The sequence below is a fragment of the Myxine glutinosa genome, chromosome 3, assembly GCF_964187855.1.
Source record: "Myxine glutinosa chromosome 3, kmMyxGlut1.1, whole genome shotgun sequence".
NCBI lineage: Eukaryota > Metazoa > Chordata > Myxini > Myxiniformes > Myxinidae > Myxine > Myxine glutinosa.
The window spans coordinates 202,289,170-202,308,245 of NC_136263.1; the positions used below are offsets into that span (position 1 = coordinate 202,289,170).

The window sequence follows — 19,076 nt, forward strand, 5'->3', positions numbered from 1 at the left end:
ATGCGGCCTATCAGTAGGATACAAAACGTAAACTGTTCAGCTTGGTTGGGATATGTGCTCTACTAGAGTGCCAATCTAGTTACGTATTTATTTGTTGTGCTACCAGGGAACACAACCTAATGCAACATGTTACAACAACTATGTGTATCAATGTAGTATCACTCCTCCATTTATATGTTGGTCACATTGCGGCCTAAATTAAAAGGGTTGAACCACAAGCTGTAGGAGGTGTAAAACATTGAACAATCCAATTAAAACAATTGTTCGTGTGCATACCGAGAGAACTGGAGATTTCCCCGGGATTACAGGATACACAATCAAAGCAGCAGAAAGGTTCACCTTTACGGGCCACCTTCCGTGTTCCAGGTGAGCACGGCTCACTGCAGATTGACCGAGGAACCTGCGTTGCAAATGAAAATTTGAATATACTCCATTTTTTAACTTGCTGTAATAACTTTGTATGCATTTACTTTATTACTTGTAAAACAGAAGATCTTTCAAGTATATTGGTTGGTCTTGTGCGTTATTCTGTCTGTCTGCCTGTCTGTTTGTTTGTCTATCGCCTACAGGTCACAATTTTCAACCCGATCTTCACGAAACTTCACCAAATAGTAAAGTTGGTCATAATCAAGAAGCCTATTGTTTTGGGGGTCAAAACGTCAATAGGTCAACATAGGCCAAGGGTCACCAACTTGTGTCAAATTTCTAAAATCCTCAATTTTCATCCAATTGACTTGAAATATGAACAGCATTTGCAGATTGAGTCACTGAATTGGGAAACCAACTATTTTTGAGGTAAAAAGGTCAAAGGTCAACTCAAGGTCAAACTTCCAGAATCATCAATTTTCATCGGAAAAATCATCAATTTTCACGCCATTGACTTGATAATTAAACAGCAATTGCATGGTACCTCACTGAATTGGGAAAGCAACTATTCTGGAGTCAAAAGGTCAAAGTTCAACTCTAGGTCAAACCTCTAAAATCATCAATTTTCATCCGAAAAATAACCAATCTTCATCCAATTGAACCAAGCTTTGATTAAGATCATCAATTTCAATCTTAATGAAATAGATCATTTGATGTATCCATGACAACGTTTTGTTGCCCGGGCGGCGGGAGGGGTGGATTTTGCAAGGATCTTGCTCTGCACAACGTCTTTCTTGTTTGTATTTGTTCCCATGACATATAGCGAAAAGTGAAAAAACATGCTGAATATGGAAGTAGAGTTAAGGGTAAAATGTACAGAGTGGCCACAAAGTCCCTACGCATAATAGTGTGTCCTCTGTTATTTATTTGTTTTATTTGTTTTACAGGTACGGCTTCAGCATGATGGACACCAGTGAGTACAAGACAGAAGAGACTGATAACTTGTGTTTAGGTTCACGGCCACACGCGAGTAGGAGCAAGTTTTGAAGACATAAGGACAACTTTTTCACAGAGGTTCAATGAGCCAGCTGTTAAAATGTGTGAGAGAAGTCTCGAGGCAACAGCTATCCTGCAACAAGATTGAGCACCAGCACATTATGCTCTCACAGTTAGAGAATATCTCGACGACAAATTCAGTGGACAATGGATTGGACGTGGATCTTGAGATAGTGTGGCCTCCTCGAAGTCTGGACTTAACAACATATGACAACTCGCTTTGGAGCATTTTGAAAGAGGAAATTTCTCATCTCCACCTAACAACAGTTGAAGACCTCAAAACAGCTGTCAGGGGCTGCTTTTATGACCTCCAACCCTCAACGTGGAAGACGTCCAGAAGAATATGGATAAAAATTCAAATTTGTGTGGAGAATGGAGGGGAGCATACAGATAAATTCCAACTAAATTCTAACTGCGTGCATAGGGTCTTTGTGGCCACTCTGTAGAATCAACTATTACATTCCACAGCTAATGTTGGCCACATGCTTCAATGATTCATCTGGACAAATCCAGAGGAAATTCGCTCAACTTTGCTGAGACTTTGTTTCATTGGTAAATGATGTTTCTTTTCACAGTTGAGTGTGTATCCCATCAGATCTGTTTGCAAACACGGGGGTCATTGGTCAATTGGACCAAATTTTCAATGGTCTTCACCACCCTGTAGCTTCACCGAAATGCTTGCCAGACTCGGGGGTCTTTTGGGTCCACAGAGTATTTTGGGTGCTCGGGGAATATTGGGTCTTTTGGGTCTTCAGAGTATTTTGGGGACTTCTGGGCCTTTTTGGGTCATCTGGGTCGTTTGGGTCTTCGTGGTCATATGGGTTTTTGGGGACTTTTTGGGGTCATCTGAGAATTTTGGGTCCCCATAGACTTTTGGGTCCTTGCGGGCTATTGGGTGTTTTGGGTCCTCGAGGTCTTTTGTGTCGTGTGGGTCTTAAGGATCTTAGGAGTCCTAAAGGGTCTTGAAAGGTCGAAGGGGTCTCAGCAGGCTAAAGTCTAAAAGGTATATTTCAATAGTACGTAACACTAATTAATACACGTTTGTAATTAACAGACACAAAAAGTTTGACACACACACACACACACACACACACACACACACTTTGTCCATTTGTACTCTTTTGGGTCTTCGGGGTGTTTTGGTCTTTAGAGTATTTTGGGTCTTCGGGGTCTTTTGGGCTTTTTTTTTTTTTTTTTTGTATACAAGATCGAGGCTCGTGAAAGAGCTAACATTAATCACACAAAAAGTCAAACCAACACATAAAACACAAAATAAGGGGAGCGGTAGACAATATGGGGAGAGAGGGGGAAGGACACAAACACAACATTTGAGAGCAGGGACATCGAGAGAACTGTGGGATGGAGAGGGCTTGGGCGGAGGTGGGAGGGGTATAAAACATATGGACACTGCAAGGACTTCCAGGAAAGAAGTTGGAATTTCAAAAAAGTGTATCTGGGGTGAATTAGCGGGGGTAGAAAAGATCAAGGTTTTGGATGGGGGAAGATAAGAGATGGCGGTGAACAGCTGTTTTAAAGACCTGGAGGGAGGAGTGGGATTGAAGGGAGTGGGGGAGTTTGTTCCAGAGGTGGGAGAAAAGGGGAATGAAAGAGTGAAGGTGAGCAGAGAGCCTAGATTTTGGCAGTTTAACCATAAAAGGGTTGCTGGCAGATCTTGTGCGACCTGTAGGAATATTTGGGGGATAGAGCACAGAGAGAGCTGGGGGAGCAAGGCCGGAGAGGAGTCGGTAGAAGACAGTCTTCAGGGTATTTTGGGTCTTTGGGGGCATTTGGGTCTTCAGGGTCTTTTGGATCATCAGACCTTTAAGGGTATTTTGGGTCTTCAGGGGCTTTTTGGTTTTCGGGGAATTTTGGTTCTTCATCATGTTTTGGGTCTTTAAGGGTATGTTGGGTCTTCAGGGCTCTTGGTGGTCTTAAAGGTCTTGGGTGACTTCAAGGGTCGTCAATGGTCTGAGCGGTCTCAGTGGTGTAAACGTAATTAAGAGGTCATGGACGGTATTTGGGTGTGAATTTTATTTGACGAATAAGAAGCCGTTTCGGTCGCATATAAACAAACACAAGCGTTACGCCTAGGTCCCCCGTCGGGGATGTGATGTGAATTGACAAAGTGGAAGACGCAGAAAACATGCTCTGATATGATATTTTACTCACAAGGGTCTGTAATACATGGAGGCGGCTATCTTGGATTTTGACGTGGCGACCCCATTTTCAATAGCGTTCTTCCTTATGCCTAGATACACCCACACACCAGATTAGAAGTTGGTACTTCGCTTATTTTTCAAGATATTCCGCTCACAACGTTCAGACATACATGGCGGCGGTCATCTTGGATTTTGACGTGGCGACCCAATTTTCAATAGCGTTGTTCCTTATGCATAGATACACCCACACACCAGATTAGAAGTTAGTAGTTCGTTTATTTTTCAAGATATTGTTGCGGATTCGGGGGGTCGGCGCTCCCTTTACCAAGGGGGGGGGGGTTAATCCCCTTGTCTTTTAAGCTGGCCGTCCCCCAATCCTGGAAATTATAACGCTCCTTTCCAGTCGAGATTGGCCAGGGTGATTGGTCAATGGAGTCCCAAGTACCTGAGTGCCAATCCGACCGCAAAGCAAGGAGATAATTCCCGCTCGGACCGCGGACAAGATGGAAATTTCTGAGCGGTTTAGCAATCTGAAGCCCGAGCCATTAACAAAGGACTAAACCTGATCAAAGTGGTTCCGAATCATGCCACAGGTATTCAATGGAGAGAAAAGACGAAGACGATCGAATAAGAGGAAACCAAAGTAAAGAAAGAACAAATATGATTTATTACAACAACCAAAGAAGAGGAAACGTAAGGGAAAGAATATACAAGAAGAAGAAGAAGCAACCTTACAGGGCAACCTTACCTATACAGTCTTACTTAACACCAGGACAAACAGACTGACTTACACGGGAGATGGTAATGGGTAGGGGAGGAAGGCTCAGGCAGATGGTAGGGTGTTGAGGTCCAGCTCCGGTCCACTCGAGTCCGGCTCTGGGTCTGCGGCGAAGAACGGCCGGCAGCTTCACGTGGCTTTGGCGCACGACCGGACCTTTTCATATGTGAGGGCTGGACTCCTGCGTACGTAATAGGTGCGCCTGCTACCTCTCTCTCTCTCAATGTTCATACGCGCCTTTCAAACGAGATCATCAATCACCAGGTGCGCTCTGCGCAGTCCGTACTATTCGAGCTCTCCCGCGCAGTCCGTGAAAGGGCTTGGCGCATGCGCTTATATAGTGCCCCTTTGAAATCAAGCCGCGTATTCTCGCACTCCGCCCACCGGTGAGCTCACCTCAGCCCTGGTTGGTCAGCCGACAGGGCCATGCCTCGTTCTGGGCACTCCGCCCCCTTCTTCTCTGGCTTGACCACGTGCGTAATGGCGGCCGGGAGAGGCAGCGAACACTGCTGGCAAGGCGCGTACCACAATTTGGAGAGAGTCAAGCCGCAAATTGAATGGAACCGAAAAGGACCTATCTTATTTAATTAATGCAACGCAGATGCAACTATTGGGAACACAGCCTTATCTGAAACACATATTAAGGAAATAACTAAAGTCCTATGGTGTCCTATGTGTTGCTTGTGGACTAACTATGGGTGTGACCTTATTAAATGAAGAGAATTATTTGCAAGAATTATTTACAAGTATTTACAAGTGAGTGGTTCTAAAAACCGCAACAATATTTCGCTCACAAGGTTCAGAGATATATATGGTGGCGGCCATCTTGGATTTTGATGTGGCGACCCCATTTTCAATAGCGTTCTTCCTTATGCCTAGATACACCCACACACCAGATTAGAAGTTGGTACTTCGCTTATTTTTCAAGATATTCCGCTCACAAGGTTCAGACATACATGGCGGCGGCCATCTTGGATTTTGACGTGGCGACCCAATTTTCAATAGCGTTGTTCCTTATGCATAGATACACCCACACACCAGATTAGAAGTTAGTAGTTCGTTTATTTTTCAAGATATTGTTGCGGATTCGGGGGGTCGGCGCTCCCTTTACCAAGGGGGGGGGGGGTTAATCCCCTTGTCTTTTAAGCTGGCCGTCCCCCAATCCTGGAAATTATAACGCTCCTTTCCAGTCGAGATTGGCCAGGGTGATTGGTCAATGGAGTCCCAAGTACCTGAGTGCCAATCCGACCGCAAAGCAAGGAGATAATTCCCGCTCGGACCGCGGACAAGATGGAAATTTCTGAGCGGTTTAGCAATCTGAAGCCCGAGCCATTAACAAAGGACTAAACCTGATCAAAGTGGTTCCGAATCATGCCACAGGTATTCAATGGAGAGAAAAGACGAAGACGATCGAATAAGAGGAAACCAAAGTAAAGAAAGAACAAATATGATTTATTACAACAACCAAAGAAGAGGAAACGTAAGGGAAAGAATATACAAGAAGAAGAAGAAGCAACCTTACAGGGCAACCTTACCTATACAGTCTTACTTAACACCAGGACAAACAGACTGACTTACACGGGAGATGGTAATGGGTAGGGGAGGAAGGCTCAGGCAGATGGTAGGGCGTTGAGGTCCAGCTCCGGTCCACTCGAGTCCGGCTCTGGGTCTGCGGCGAAGAATGGCCGGCAGCTTCACGTGGCTTTGGCGCACGACCGGACCTTTTCATATGTGAGGGCTGGACTCCTGCGTACGTAATAGGTGCGCCTGCTGCCTCTCTCTCTCTCAATGTTCATACGCGCCTTTCAAACGAGATCATCAATCACCAGGTGCGCTCCGCGCAGTCCGTACTATTCGAGCTCTCCCGCGCAGTCCGTGAAAGGGCTTGGCGCATGCGCTTATATAGTGCCCCTTTGAAATCAAGCTGCGTATTCTCGCACTCCGCCCACCGGTGAGCTCACCTCAGCCCTGGTTGGTCAGCCGACAGGGCCATGCCTCGTTCTGGGCACTCCGCCCCCTTCTTCTCTGGCTTGACCACGTGCGTAATGGCGGCCGGGAGAGGCAGCGAACACTGCTGGCAAGGCGCGTACCACAATTTGGAGAGAGTCAAGCCGCAAATTGAATGGAACCGAAAAGGACCTATCTTATTTAATTAATGCAACGCAGATGCAACTATTGGGAACACAGCCTTATCTGAAACACATATTAAGGAAATAACTAAAGTCCTATGGTGTCCTATGTGTTGCTTGTGGACTAACTATGGGTGTGACCTTATTAAATGAAGAGAATTATTTGCAAGAATTATTTACAAGTATTTACAAGTGAGTGGTTCTAAAAACCGCAACAATATTTCGCTCACAAGGTTCAGAGATATATATGGTGGCGGCCATCTTGGATTTTGATGTGGCGACCCAATTTTCAATAGCGTTCTTCCTTATGCCTAGATACACCCACACACCAGATTAGAAGTTGGTACTTCGCTTATTTTTCAAGATATTTCGCTCACAAGGTTCAGACATTTATATGGTGGCGGCCATCTTGGATTTTGACGTGGCGACCCCATTTTCAATAGCTTTCTTCCGTATGCCTAGATACACCCACACACCAGATTAGAAGTTGGTACTTTGCTTATTTTTCAAGATATTTCGCTCACAAGGGTCAGACATATATATGTTGGCGGCCATCTTGGATTTTGACATGGCGACCCAATTCTCAATAGAGTTCTTTCTTATGCCTAGATACACCCACACACCAGATTAGAAGTTGGTACTTCGCTTATTTTTCAAGATATTTCGTTCACAGTGTTCAGACATATATATGGTGGCGGCCATCTTGTATTTTGACGTGGCGACCCAATTTTCAATAGGTTTCTTCCTTATGCCTAGATACACCCACACACCAGATTAGAAGTTGGTACTTCGCTTATTTTTCAAGATATTTCGCTCACAATGTTCAGACATACATTGCATCAGACATACATGGCGGCGGCTATCTTGGATTTTGCCGTGGGTTGCACCCACACACCAAATTCGAATGTGGTCCTTCGCTTACGCATGCATGCACGCACGTACGCACGCATGCCCGCACGCACAGACGGACGGACGGACGGACGGACACACGGACGGAGGGGAAAGCCATAGTCCCCCTTTCGCTCTGCGGTGCAACGGGGGACAATAACCATACTGGTGAGGTCACCCGTGGGAATCCCACGGGCATCGACGTGTGTGACATTTCGACATATTGAGTTCCATGCTGCACCTGCATATTCAGTTTTACGAAATGGTTACTGGCAATTTATCAGATCCACAAATGATGTAATCTACACAATGTATTTACATCTGATAACATGTGAATGCATGTGCGTGCACATGGGAAATACAGTTTGAAATGTGTGATTACACATCTTGGAAAACGTGAGTTCAAGAGCTCAAATCCTCTCCCTCCTCGTCCACATCCCTCCCACATTACGCACACTGCACCAGGGAGTGGATCACCCACATGGGAGTGGGTCACACACACACACACACACACACACACACACACATACACACACACACACACACACACACACACACACACACACAACTTGTTTTTTTATTTTTGTTTCTCACAATTCTATCTCTCATGATTTTATATTCTTATGTCAAATTACACACACACACACACACACACACACACACACACACACACACACACACACACACACACACACACACACACACACACAACTTGTTTTTTTATTTTTGTTTCTCACAATTCTATCTCTTATGATTTTATATTCTTATGTCAAATTACACACACACACACACACACACACACACACACACACACACACACACACACACACACACACACACACACACATTATCCAATACTTCATCCGGATTCATTGCAACTGCTCTTGTATATGTTTGCTGAGCACACATTACCTTCCAATGTCTTTGTTGCTCAGCATCCCGTGCAAATCTGGGTTAACGTTCATTGGCGGTCTTGTTCTGTTCCCTCATTATTTTATTAATTTTGGAGATAGCATTTACAAACGCGAGTGGCAACACGTAAACGATGCACCGCCTTTCTCCCTACGTGCAGAGTACCTATTTGCAACTTGTTATTGTGACTATGTCTAAAGAATGAAACATTCCGATGATATAAAGAATACAGCTCAAATGGAAATGTCCCTGGGAAAAAAGTATTTTGGGCGGTGTATAAGCCCATTACATTGCACCTTTGTGTCCCACAAAAATAAAAGTTACTCTTTTAGTTACAGCATACAAAATGACATTTTTTAAATTAAAGATTTCAAATAAAGTTATTTTAAGTGTACGTGGACATAACGTATAAAATAAGAACGAAAAAATATCTCACGGCAATCTCCCATCTGTGTTTATTTATTTATTTTATACTTGTGAATTACATGTCCATGCACACGTGAAATGGAGTTTGTTTTTCAATCCTGGATGTAAGAACACGGTTCAACCTTGAAAGCTCGTGTGAAAAAAAAAGCATCGATGGAATGAATGGAGTGTTTAAAGAGGATTACCTCTACTTCCGTATAATAATGATGAATGAAATTAGAACCGGAACGAAGAAATATCTGTCGGCAATTTCCCGTCTGTGACGATACGTGAATGAAGCTGTACCCCTCTCCCCACATTATTGTGACGATGTATAAATTAAATATTTCATCATGACGACTGTCATCAAATGGAAAAGTGTGCCACAAATTTTAAATATGTCTCCGCATTTTCCAGTCTGTTATTTTAGGCGGTATATGACAGACCGTGCGGCGAATTTCTAAAATGTCTCAGCGATTTCCCGTGTGTGCGTGAATTTTCTCAATTATTGCTGACACCGAGTCTAAAATCATCGCTAAAAATGAAATCAGATGGTGAGTTAGAGTGGAGACAAAGGCGTGAGAGAATGTCAATGGCCTTCTCTGTTATAGGCCTTTGAAAATTCATTTCGTTCTATAAACGGTAACTTTCATCGAAGTTTCTTCCCGTTTTTTTTTCAACCGAGTCTAAAACCATGTTAGCGCCTGTGAAAAATGAAATGAGATATCGAAATAGAGTTGAAATAAAACTTTGAGATAGAGCAAGACACAGCTGACCTCACAAAAGAGGCCTTGAAGCTATGCGAGTAAACAAAATAGTGGATATTTGTTTTTGAAGCTCCTCACAGACCGTGTGTAGCCACTCCCCCGGACAGAAATATCACAGACAGACAGAATCACCAACGGAGAATATAATATAAAAACGTTTGCTCTATTATAATAAGATTCCGTCGACTGTGGGTTTTGCACGGTTGTCCATTTCTAAAATAACACACTTTTTCTGAACTTATTTTGCTTTATGTCTTGTTTCTTTGTGCAGCTATCAAGATAAATTATAAATAACTCCATATGGGGAATAGGTGCAGTTAACAATGATGTCATTGGTGCCTTAATTATGACGTCATAATTCAACAGGTAGAACGCTTCGTCTGATCAATTCGAAATGTATTGAGCGCGATCTACGAACAATTATATTAGAGAACATATATTTAGGATCCAATCGCTCACATGGTCTGGCAGCCATATTGGATTAAAGGAAGAAAAAAAACCTTCAAAAACAGGAGAGTTGGCTCGCACAAAGTTGACGGTGGAGGGTAAGTATTCTTTGAATACCAATTAGTTGTTAATGTGCTAGCTTTGTTTTATTTCCTGCCATGTACAGGGTGAATGATTTTGTGTTTGAAAAGTAGATTTTTTTAGAGCAATCTCAAGGATTATTTTAACTCAATAACAGTGAGAATATAATTCGGTCAATTACAAATGCGTCTCGTAACTCGTCGACGGATTTAATGTGGACCTCTTTGATATGTCCAGACCTGGCTTGTGACGATTTCTCTATTATCGGGTCATTTTATCATTACAAATCCAAGAACATGGAATGGTGATATTGCTTTTCTTCAATGGTGTTCCAATTGTTTCCAAGGTGATAGCAGTTATGCACCCTTTCCAAAAAATATAAAATACATATAATGTGGGGTGATCTACAACAAAGTCCCTATTTTCAATATTGAAACACTTTGTTGTTATTATACAGTAGGTAGAGCATTAAAAGTTTATTTAAAAGCTTGTTTGTTGCCATTGATATTTCCATCCTGTTGGTCAGGAAATAATCCAAAAACGACAGTCAAACACAGCCAAAGTGGAACAAAACTGCTTGTTTGGTGTGGAATAACATCGACGCAACTCATTGAACATTACAATCTCTACAATATGACTAACGGACAGAGATACCAAAGTTATATCCCCAAAGGCTAAAAAAAAACTTTCTGCCAAAAATTCAGAAATGGGACAACACAGGTGAAACGATTCTTCTGCAAGACTAGCAAGTTGCCCGTGCCCGCAAGAGATTTTTAAACAGTGTAGGGATGGTGGGGGCAAAAACACAAGTGGCGTTCTCCGCCATGAGCCGACAAGCTGGGAGCAACAATTCGCATTTATTGCCACATCTGATTTCAATTTAAATGAATTAATAGTAGTGATATAACAATTTCTCCATTTGAAACTGTTCGATATTTGTATGTTTTTTTTTTAAATAATAAAAATGTAATGAAAAAAAAAATACTTTTTTTTGTATTGGTGGCAAAACCAGTGACCAATTGCAAATTAATAGTGGGATGGTGCCCCTCCACACTTGTCGACTGAAGTTTGTATTTCGTTTTCGACTGAAGTTTGTATTTCGTTGGATACCTGTTAAATAAATCAATTAGAAAGTTATATCCCCAAAGTTTTTTCTGTTTTACCAGAGGAGTTTCTCAGGCGTTCAGTGGAAAATGTTGCAGAACTGTTGAAAAAAATGTGATAAGAACGAATTAGATTAAATTGAAATTTGATGTTAACTATTTTGGATTGGTCACTTCCACCTTGGTTGTTATTATATGCCTGTAGGATTTTTTTTAGTTTCAGATAATATTGAAGGTAATATTTCTTGGTGAAATGGAGATGACTTTAGTCAAAGGTAAAAATAAATATTTGTGAAGGAAAAACGAAAATGCGACAAAGAGACTGGAAGAGGAGAGAGGAGGAGATTGGAGGGAGAGGAGACGGCCATGAGAGAGACAGCCGTAAGCCACATCGAGGCTGCAAGAAGACTTTTTTGATATTGGTCGCAAATGAGTTGAGGCTTCCCGTGAAAGGGATTACCCACGACATCATCCTATATTGCAATTTCAATTAAACCTGCACGTCATGTTTTATTACCGCGCGTGAGTTATTCTTGGAGAGAAATCAAGCGCCTCCATTACAGGTCGATCGGCCATTTTTTCCTCGATGAGGCCGTCTGCCTGGTGCTCCGTGTTTTGTCGTTGGGATTCCAATATCGACATCATCGTGTGGATTGCCATTGGTTCTAATATCAGCTCGATTCCCATAGCAACCTCTCACCTCATAACTCCTCTTTGAAGCCATGCTGATAACTGCCTGTTCTTGTCATTCTGCACGACTTCAACCTTCACCCCACATGGGGATATGTGCACGGACTTTGGGAATGTTACATTCCACTCACGTTTGGCGTGTCATGAGTTTATTGCTTTGAGAGCATTGGGGAATTATGGTACCATCACATGTATTGTTAATTTGATGCAAGTGACATTTTCATTGTACTTTCTTTAAGAGTGTTATCATTGTGTATGTGAGAGTTCTGAATACAATTACTTGTTTTGTTCTACAATTGCATTGGTGTGGTTTTACTATGGTTTATTAGAACACTCAAAATAATATCTTTCTCCCGCGTTCCCTCTCGAGACTCTGAGGGGAACCGTAACCGGAGTTTGGGGAGGTAACTCGTAACATTAACAAATTAAAACAGCAATAAATGCCCTTTAGGAAAACAACAGTATTTTGTTGTTTTATTTACATTAACAAATTGATATTTCTATATCGAAAATAGCAACTTAATTACGTATCACACGCTGAGCTCTCACATCTGCACCGACATATAAAATAGCAGGAAATATAACAATCTCACCAAACTGTTGGCACTGTTCCACATGATGTTGTTGGTATCAATTCTCAATCCACTTCCCTGATCCTCTGAGGAATCGAAAGATCCAACGACCTTGATGTAAAAATTACTTGTATTGTCCATTTGCCAGTTGACAAGTTCATAAATTGCTGGTGGATCTCCATTTTCATCGAAGGTAATCGTTTCTCCTATGTTGTTGATGTAACGTACCCTCCACAAGTAATACAAGAGCTTAAAAACAAAGGGAAAATGGTGAAAATATTAGTTAATAGATGGAGACCGGCAAACTAGAGATGTGGGTAAGCGTGAGGAGTCAGGTGAGTAAGCATGAGGAGTCAGGGAAGATTTAAGGGGTGAACGAGATGGATATAGGAACAGACACTCAGAAGGGAAATATATGAGCTCCATGATGCGAACGCATCCCCAGAGGAACGTAACGGTTTCACTGCGCACACTACTCTCAACATCTCCAAGGAAGAGAACAAGCTTGGTATCGAAACGTCAAGCTTTTAATAAAAAATTTAAATTATTTTACTGCTCAGTGTCCTATTGGATAAGTGGCATCAGGTTTCAAAGATCAATCAAAGACATGTCATGACCTTCACCAGGACATGTGTTTTTTTAGTGTTTTAAGGCTTTTTTGTGAAAACAAATATGGCGGCCAAACCATGTGACCGATGACGTCATCATTATTTATTTTCTCCACCAATTTATCCATAGATGACACAAGAAATTTCATCTTGATCGGATGTAGTTTTGTACTTGTCGAATTATGACATCATAATGGAGGCAACTATGACTTCATAATCAATACATGTTATTCCCCATGGAGAGTTCTTCACAATGAGCCATTTCTCAATTTTTTAGATGCAGCGCTTTCAGAGATATAGAGGTGCAAAGTTTTTCAGTTTGTCCATGAATGCACCCATACCATGTGACATATGACGTCATCATTATGAATAAAAATTCTGCAGGAGGAGATGCACCTCCTCCTGCAGAATATTGTGAAATTTCCTGTCAATTGGACCAACGGTTGCAGAGAAAATCATATTTATTCGGTGTGGACAGACAGACAAACAGACAGTCAGACAAACAATCAGACAGACAGACAAACAGACAGACAGACAAATGGACTCAAATGCAATACCCTCTCCTCTGGCGATGGAAATAACAACACTTATGAAAATAGTATAACTTAATGGTATTCCCAAAAATATCCCCCCTCCCCAAGGAGTTTTGCGACTTACCATATTTCCCCCAACCCTCTGGACACCCATTCAGAAGTAAATTTCATTGTAGGGAATTTAGAATGGTGAGGCAAGGTCTGATCCTTTCAATGACATGATCTAACATATGATAATGTCATGAATGGTCTGATCCTAAGTTTAAAGAAGCCTGTGCCCCAGTAGCGATGTACGGTGAGGCGAGCGTAGCGAGCCTTTCCACACTCGTAAATAAAATCTACAAATATATATATTTTTTCGCTTTAGTTGAGGTGTTTTACCTGCCAAGGCTGAAATTTGATACCGTCAGCACAGGTTCCATTGGAAAACGGTCCACGCCCATTAACACACAATTGCAGATCATATAAAGCGTTCGCGTAGGTGTACACAGCCATGTACGTGTTGTACGTCACTCTCAGCTGTGAAACGTCAGTGAACGTTGTATCAACGTTATTGAGTTGTTCGAACCCGGAGCAAGGCTGTTGATTTTCACGCTCCTCATCCCATGTGCAGTTAAAAACAATTCGCCACAAGTCCATGATGAAAAGATTCAGTGATTTATTGTTCTTTTTCTCATCCATTGTTGAGTTAATTGTTTGTGTCCACAAGGGTTTGTTGGAATCATTCTCTGATTTTTCCAACATCAATTTTATTTCTGATTTTTTCACCAATATTGTTTCTTTTTTTGTAAGCAAGTCACCATCATACTTGGCAATGTGCTGAACATATTCGTTAAAATGAAAATAATCTCTCCTATTTATTGTGTCTTTACTTTCACTGTGCGTGTAAGTTGTAACATTTTTGCAACTTCTGGAATGTTTCATTGCAATTTGGGTTGTTTCACTGCAATTGCCGTTCGTGCTCAAGTCTGTTCCTGCAATGACATTCAAATCTTTCTGCAACGTTCTTGCTACGAATTCAGTGATTACAGATTTCCCAGTGGCATCAGGTTTCAAATTCTTCAAGAAATACTCCAAGCCAGGAATTTTTGCTTTACGCAGTGCAAATCCAATAGTCCCTTGGAAAATGTGCGCATACCTTTGCACAGCAAACATGGAGGAAGAAACCCATGCTTCGCTGGCTATCCAAGTCCTCCTCGAGATGTTGCGTAAAAGAAGTTCATTCACGAAAGGTCTGAAACTCGAATCTCCTGTAAAAGCTACAATCACCGTTACCTTCGTAGACTCCAACGTTTCTCCTAAAATGTAAAAACTTCATATAAACTTCATATAAGATAATGCATTTAATAATAAATGTACATGGTAAAATTAAAAAATTTAAAATAAACATTTTGATGAAATGGTTTAAAAATAAGAAATTGCTAAAAAATATTACCAAGAAATCTAATCTTGTTAACCTCATGTTCTTTGGGAATTATCCTCCGAAAAGCTATGCAAAGACCATTCGGTTCTGCCTCCAATAAAAATTGTGACATTCCTTCCCGACCATAATCGTCATCAAATTCTAAAGTTCCTACATAGATCCATCCAAAGTAGTTGACCAGGCGAGCTATTGCTGTGGCCTGGAATGCATCACTTGGTATTGTTCGCAGGAAGGATGGGTATTCCTTCTTATTGCTGAGGCATTTGCAGGACGATGTGTAGCTTATCTGCAGCAGAAGGATTATAAATAACAAGTGAAAATAAATACAATCAAGTGGTAATAAAACAATTATAACAATAATAAAGATTATTTAAGTTTAAAGCAAGAAAAGTTTCATCAGTTGCTATCACACATACACTGATTTTACACAATTAATTTGCAGCTGGAAGACAGACATAATCAAAGAAGATGAGACCACAGGACAAAACTGATGTCCTTGGATGACAAATCATGCAAGGCAATGTAATTACATAGAGTGCCTTCAGAAAGTATTCACACCCCTTGACATTTTTCACATTTTGTTATGTTGCAGCCTGAATTTAAAATGGGTTGAATTGAGATTTTTTTGGTCACTCATCTACACATAATACCCAAAAATGTGAAAATGGATATTTTTTTTATGCCTCCGGCGACGAGGAATTATGTTTTCAGGTTGTCTGTCCGTCCGTCTATGATAGGTTTTCGTTAACGCGATAACTTGAGAACGGCTAAAGGGATCTTAGTCAAACTTGGTGCAGGTATGTATAATGAGGTAAAGATGAACTGATTCGATTTTGGGGTCACGAGGTCAAAGGCCAAAGGTCATGTTAGGTAAAAATCCTATTACGGCGATAACTTGTGAACCAGTGATGGGATTCTGACAAAATTTGGTACAATTATGTAGAATGATGTAAAGATGAATTCAGACTGTAGCACAACAAAATGTGAAAAACTGATTAAATTTTGGAGTCAAGAAGTCAAAGGTCAAAGTCCGTAACATGTCTAAAACATGAGAACGGATGAAGTGATCTAATTCAAGCTTAGTACAGGTATGGATACTGATGTAAAGATTAACTGATGAAATGTTGGGGTCAAAGGTCAAAGTATGTAATCGGTCTTTAACTTGAGAACAGCTAAAGGGATTTAATTACAACTTGGTACAGGTATGTATAATGATGAAAAGATTAACTGATTAGATTTTGGGGTCCAGAGATCAAAGGTCATGTCAGGTAAAAATGTGATAACTTGTGAACAGCTGAAGGGAATTAAATTAAAACTTGGTACAGGTATGTATAATGATATAAAAATGAACTGGGGCTGAATACCCTATTGACTCAAGACATTTCAGCTTTTAATTCTTAATTATTATTTTTTAATTCCTATAAAAAAATCCACTTTTACATTATGGGGTATTATGTGTAGATCAGTGACAAAAAATCTAGATTTATTCCATTTTAAATTGTAAATTCAGACTGTAGCACAACAAAATGTGAAAAAGTCAAGGGGTGTGAATACTTTCGGAAGGCACTGTATCTATTTTAAAATTTGACCTAAATATTTCACTTTATAACATTTATACAACCATTCAAAATACGACAAAAATGTGCTCACCTGTGGTATGTGATAAAGGCTTATAAATCGAGAAACGATGCTTGAAAACCCTGATCGAGCTTCTCCAATAATGACCTGGGGTGTGCAGGAATCTGCTGGAGTGTCCTGCCTTGTTTCCCCAATGAATGATAGAGTTGCATTCATGAGTCTGTTTGTACTTAAGCAGGTGTCATACATGATATATCCAAGTGTGGTGTTTGGGATCAGTGTGGAATTTTTATTTATTTCATTTATTGCAAAGACCATAACCATAAACCAGCGGAAACGCCTTTCACTGAACCTGTGGTGAAAGGATTTCAAGTTATATGAAACGTCATAATTATGTCATAATTCCCTTTGTGAATTATCTCATAATAGTATTATGTCATAATTCATTATATGAATTTTAAAAGAAACTAGCCGAAAGCACCCGGCGTTGCCCGGGTTCTATTTGAATGAATTTACTACTATAATTCAGCTGTTACTCGTGGCCGTAGAAGATTGACTACCGTACTATAATTCAGCTCAGCTTTTAATTGTGAAATGGGCCCAGCTCGGCCGACGTGGCCTCAACCGGCCTGGGCACCTAGCCTATAACATTCCCGGGGCCCGTCCCGACATTTTTGGTTCTTTTTGAATGAATTTACTACTATAATTCAGCTTTTACTCACGGCCGTAGATGATTGACTACTATAATTCAGCTCAGCTTTTAATTGTGAAATGGGCCCAGCTCGGCCGAGGTGGGCCTCGACCGGCCTCGCCACCTAGCCTATAACCTTCCCAGAGCCTGTCCCGACATTTTTGGTTCTTTTTGAATGAATTTACTACCATAATTCAGTTTTTACTCGTGGCCGTAGAAGATTGACTACTACAATTCAGCTCAGCTTTTAATTGCGAAATGGGCCCGGCCCGGCCGAAGCGGCCTCAACCGGCCTCGCCACCTAGCCTATAACCTTCCTGGGGCCCGTCCCGACATTTTTTGTATTATAGATTTCCTCCTATCTTTCACCGTTCAGGAGATTAGCTTGCGCAGACAAACAAACAAAAACTTTCTTTTATAAAATAGAGAGAAGAGATTATTTGAAACACAAAAATGTAAAGAAGTAACACCAATATCTAAAACACTTCAACAGCAACATCGAAATAATTAAATCTACTCAATTGTTGTGGAGATAACGAAATATCAGAAATTGTGTCATTAGCAAAGATTCCTCAAAGTTTCGGATACATCGTGAACTAGGACGACACTCGGTAGAGAGCATAACTATGTCAGGCTGAACAGTTTACGTTTTGTATCCCACTGATAGGCCGCAGATCTGGATCTGGACCTGAACCAAAATCGAATCAGCTTGTTCTAGTCAAATTACCAAATCATCCACCAAGTTTTGTTATAATCTATCCACAACTTTTTGAGGCATCGTGCTATAGCATATATCGTTTATGGCCCTATCTCTCAATGTTTAAGAATCACTTTATATAAGCATCTAGTCTACCTTCGCTTAGCGGTTAGGGTGCCGGCTTGGGATCCTAGGATCCTGAGTTTGAATCCCAGTCGATCGCTGAATTAGCACCAGGGGGGTTGACTCAGCTTGTCATACCTTCCGAGGTCGGCCAATTGAGTACCAGCTCACTGGTAATTCCCTGTGTGTCGCAAAAGGTGACTAACAGGGTTGGTGGCAGGGAGGGCATCCGGTCCATAAAACATTGCTTCAAAAAGGGGACTACAGTGCCCGAAAAAGGCCAACCCATGCTCTGTGGGGGAAAACGGCCTGTAAAGGTGGTTCTAGTCCACCTTCGATGGAGGAGGTAATATTAACAGAAATTATCTTATTCGGATCCGGATCTTCACCAAAATCGAGTTAATACGTCCGTGACAGACATGTCACAGAATTAAACCTTTTTCACTAAGTTTCATCTGAATCCGTCCATAACGTTTTGAGATGTTGTGCAATATATCGTTTTTTGGCCCTATCTCTCAATGTTGAAGAATCACTTAAATTATATAAACTACAACAAAAACACGAAAACAATTGAATGGACTGTAAATCCTCAAAGCACTTGAAATTTGGAGATGGAATAGCAAGTAGTCGTAAACTGTCGAAAGTATAAATATTTTACCTTCTTATGATGTCATAATAACATCTGACACTAATGCTTCTTGAACAATATTGGTTGGTAACAGTAGTTAAATGCAATTCTTATAACATTATTACACATGCTCATATAGAGTAACACAGTGAAAATTTTGTTTCAAAGACAGCAATAACCCAACGTATGAGGCTTGTCTCTACATATCCATGTTTTAATCGCAATCCAAAGGAATGTTGAACTCTAATTAAAGTTTTTAGAACTTTGAAAACTCCTTTAATAGCTCAATGTCGTGAGCATACATGGATGCACTATGATCTCAAAAAGTTTGAATAATTACCGAAAAACATAGAAAAATGTGGAATATCATCATTTATTACTTGCAAAATCGAAGATTTTTCAAGTATATTGGTCGGTTCCGTTTGTGGTTCTGTCTGTTTGT

General features: G+C 41.0%; 1 protein-coding gene across 1 annotated transcript in view; it reads right to left on the reverse strand.

Annotated features, from left to right (window-relative positions):
• LOC144891249 (extracellular calcium-sensing receptor-like) overlaps positions 1-19,076 on the reverse strand; it is a 57,700-nt gene that overhangs the window by 37,459 nt on the left and 1,165 nt on the right. The window contains exons 2-7 of the mRNA XM_078773660.1: positions 16,568-16,847; positions 14,930-15,203; positions 14,524-14,792; positions 13,876-14,013; positions 12,375-12,602; positions 277-400 (exon numbers count right to left, since the gene is read on the reverse strand). Of these exons, the coding sequence (XP_078629786.1) occupies positions 277-400; positions 12,375-12,602; positions 13,876-14,013; positions 14,524-14,792; positions 14,930-15,203; positions 16,568-16,847 (1,313 nt within the window). The remainder of the gene's footprint in view (positions 1-276; positions 401-12,374; positions 12,603-13,875; positions 14,014-14,523; positions 14,793-14,929; positions 15,204-16,567; positions 16,848-19,076) is intronic.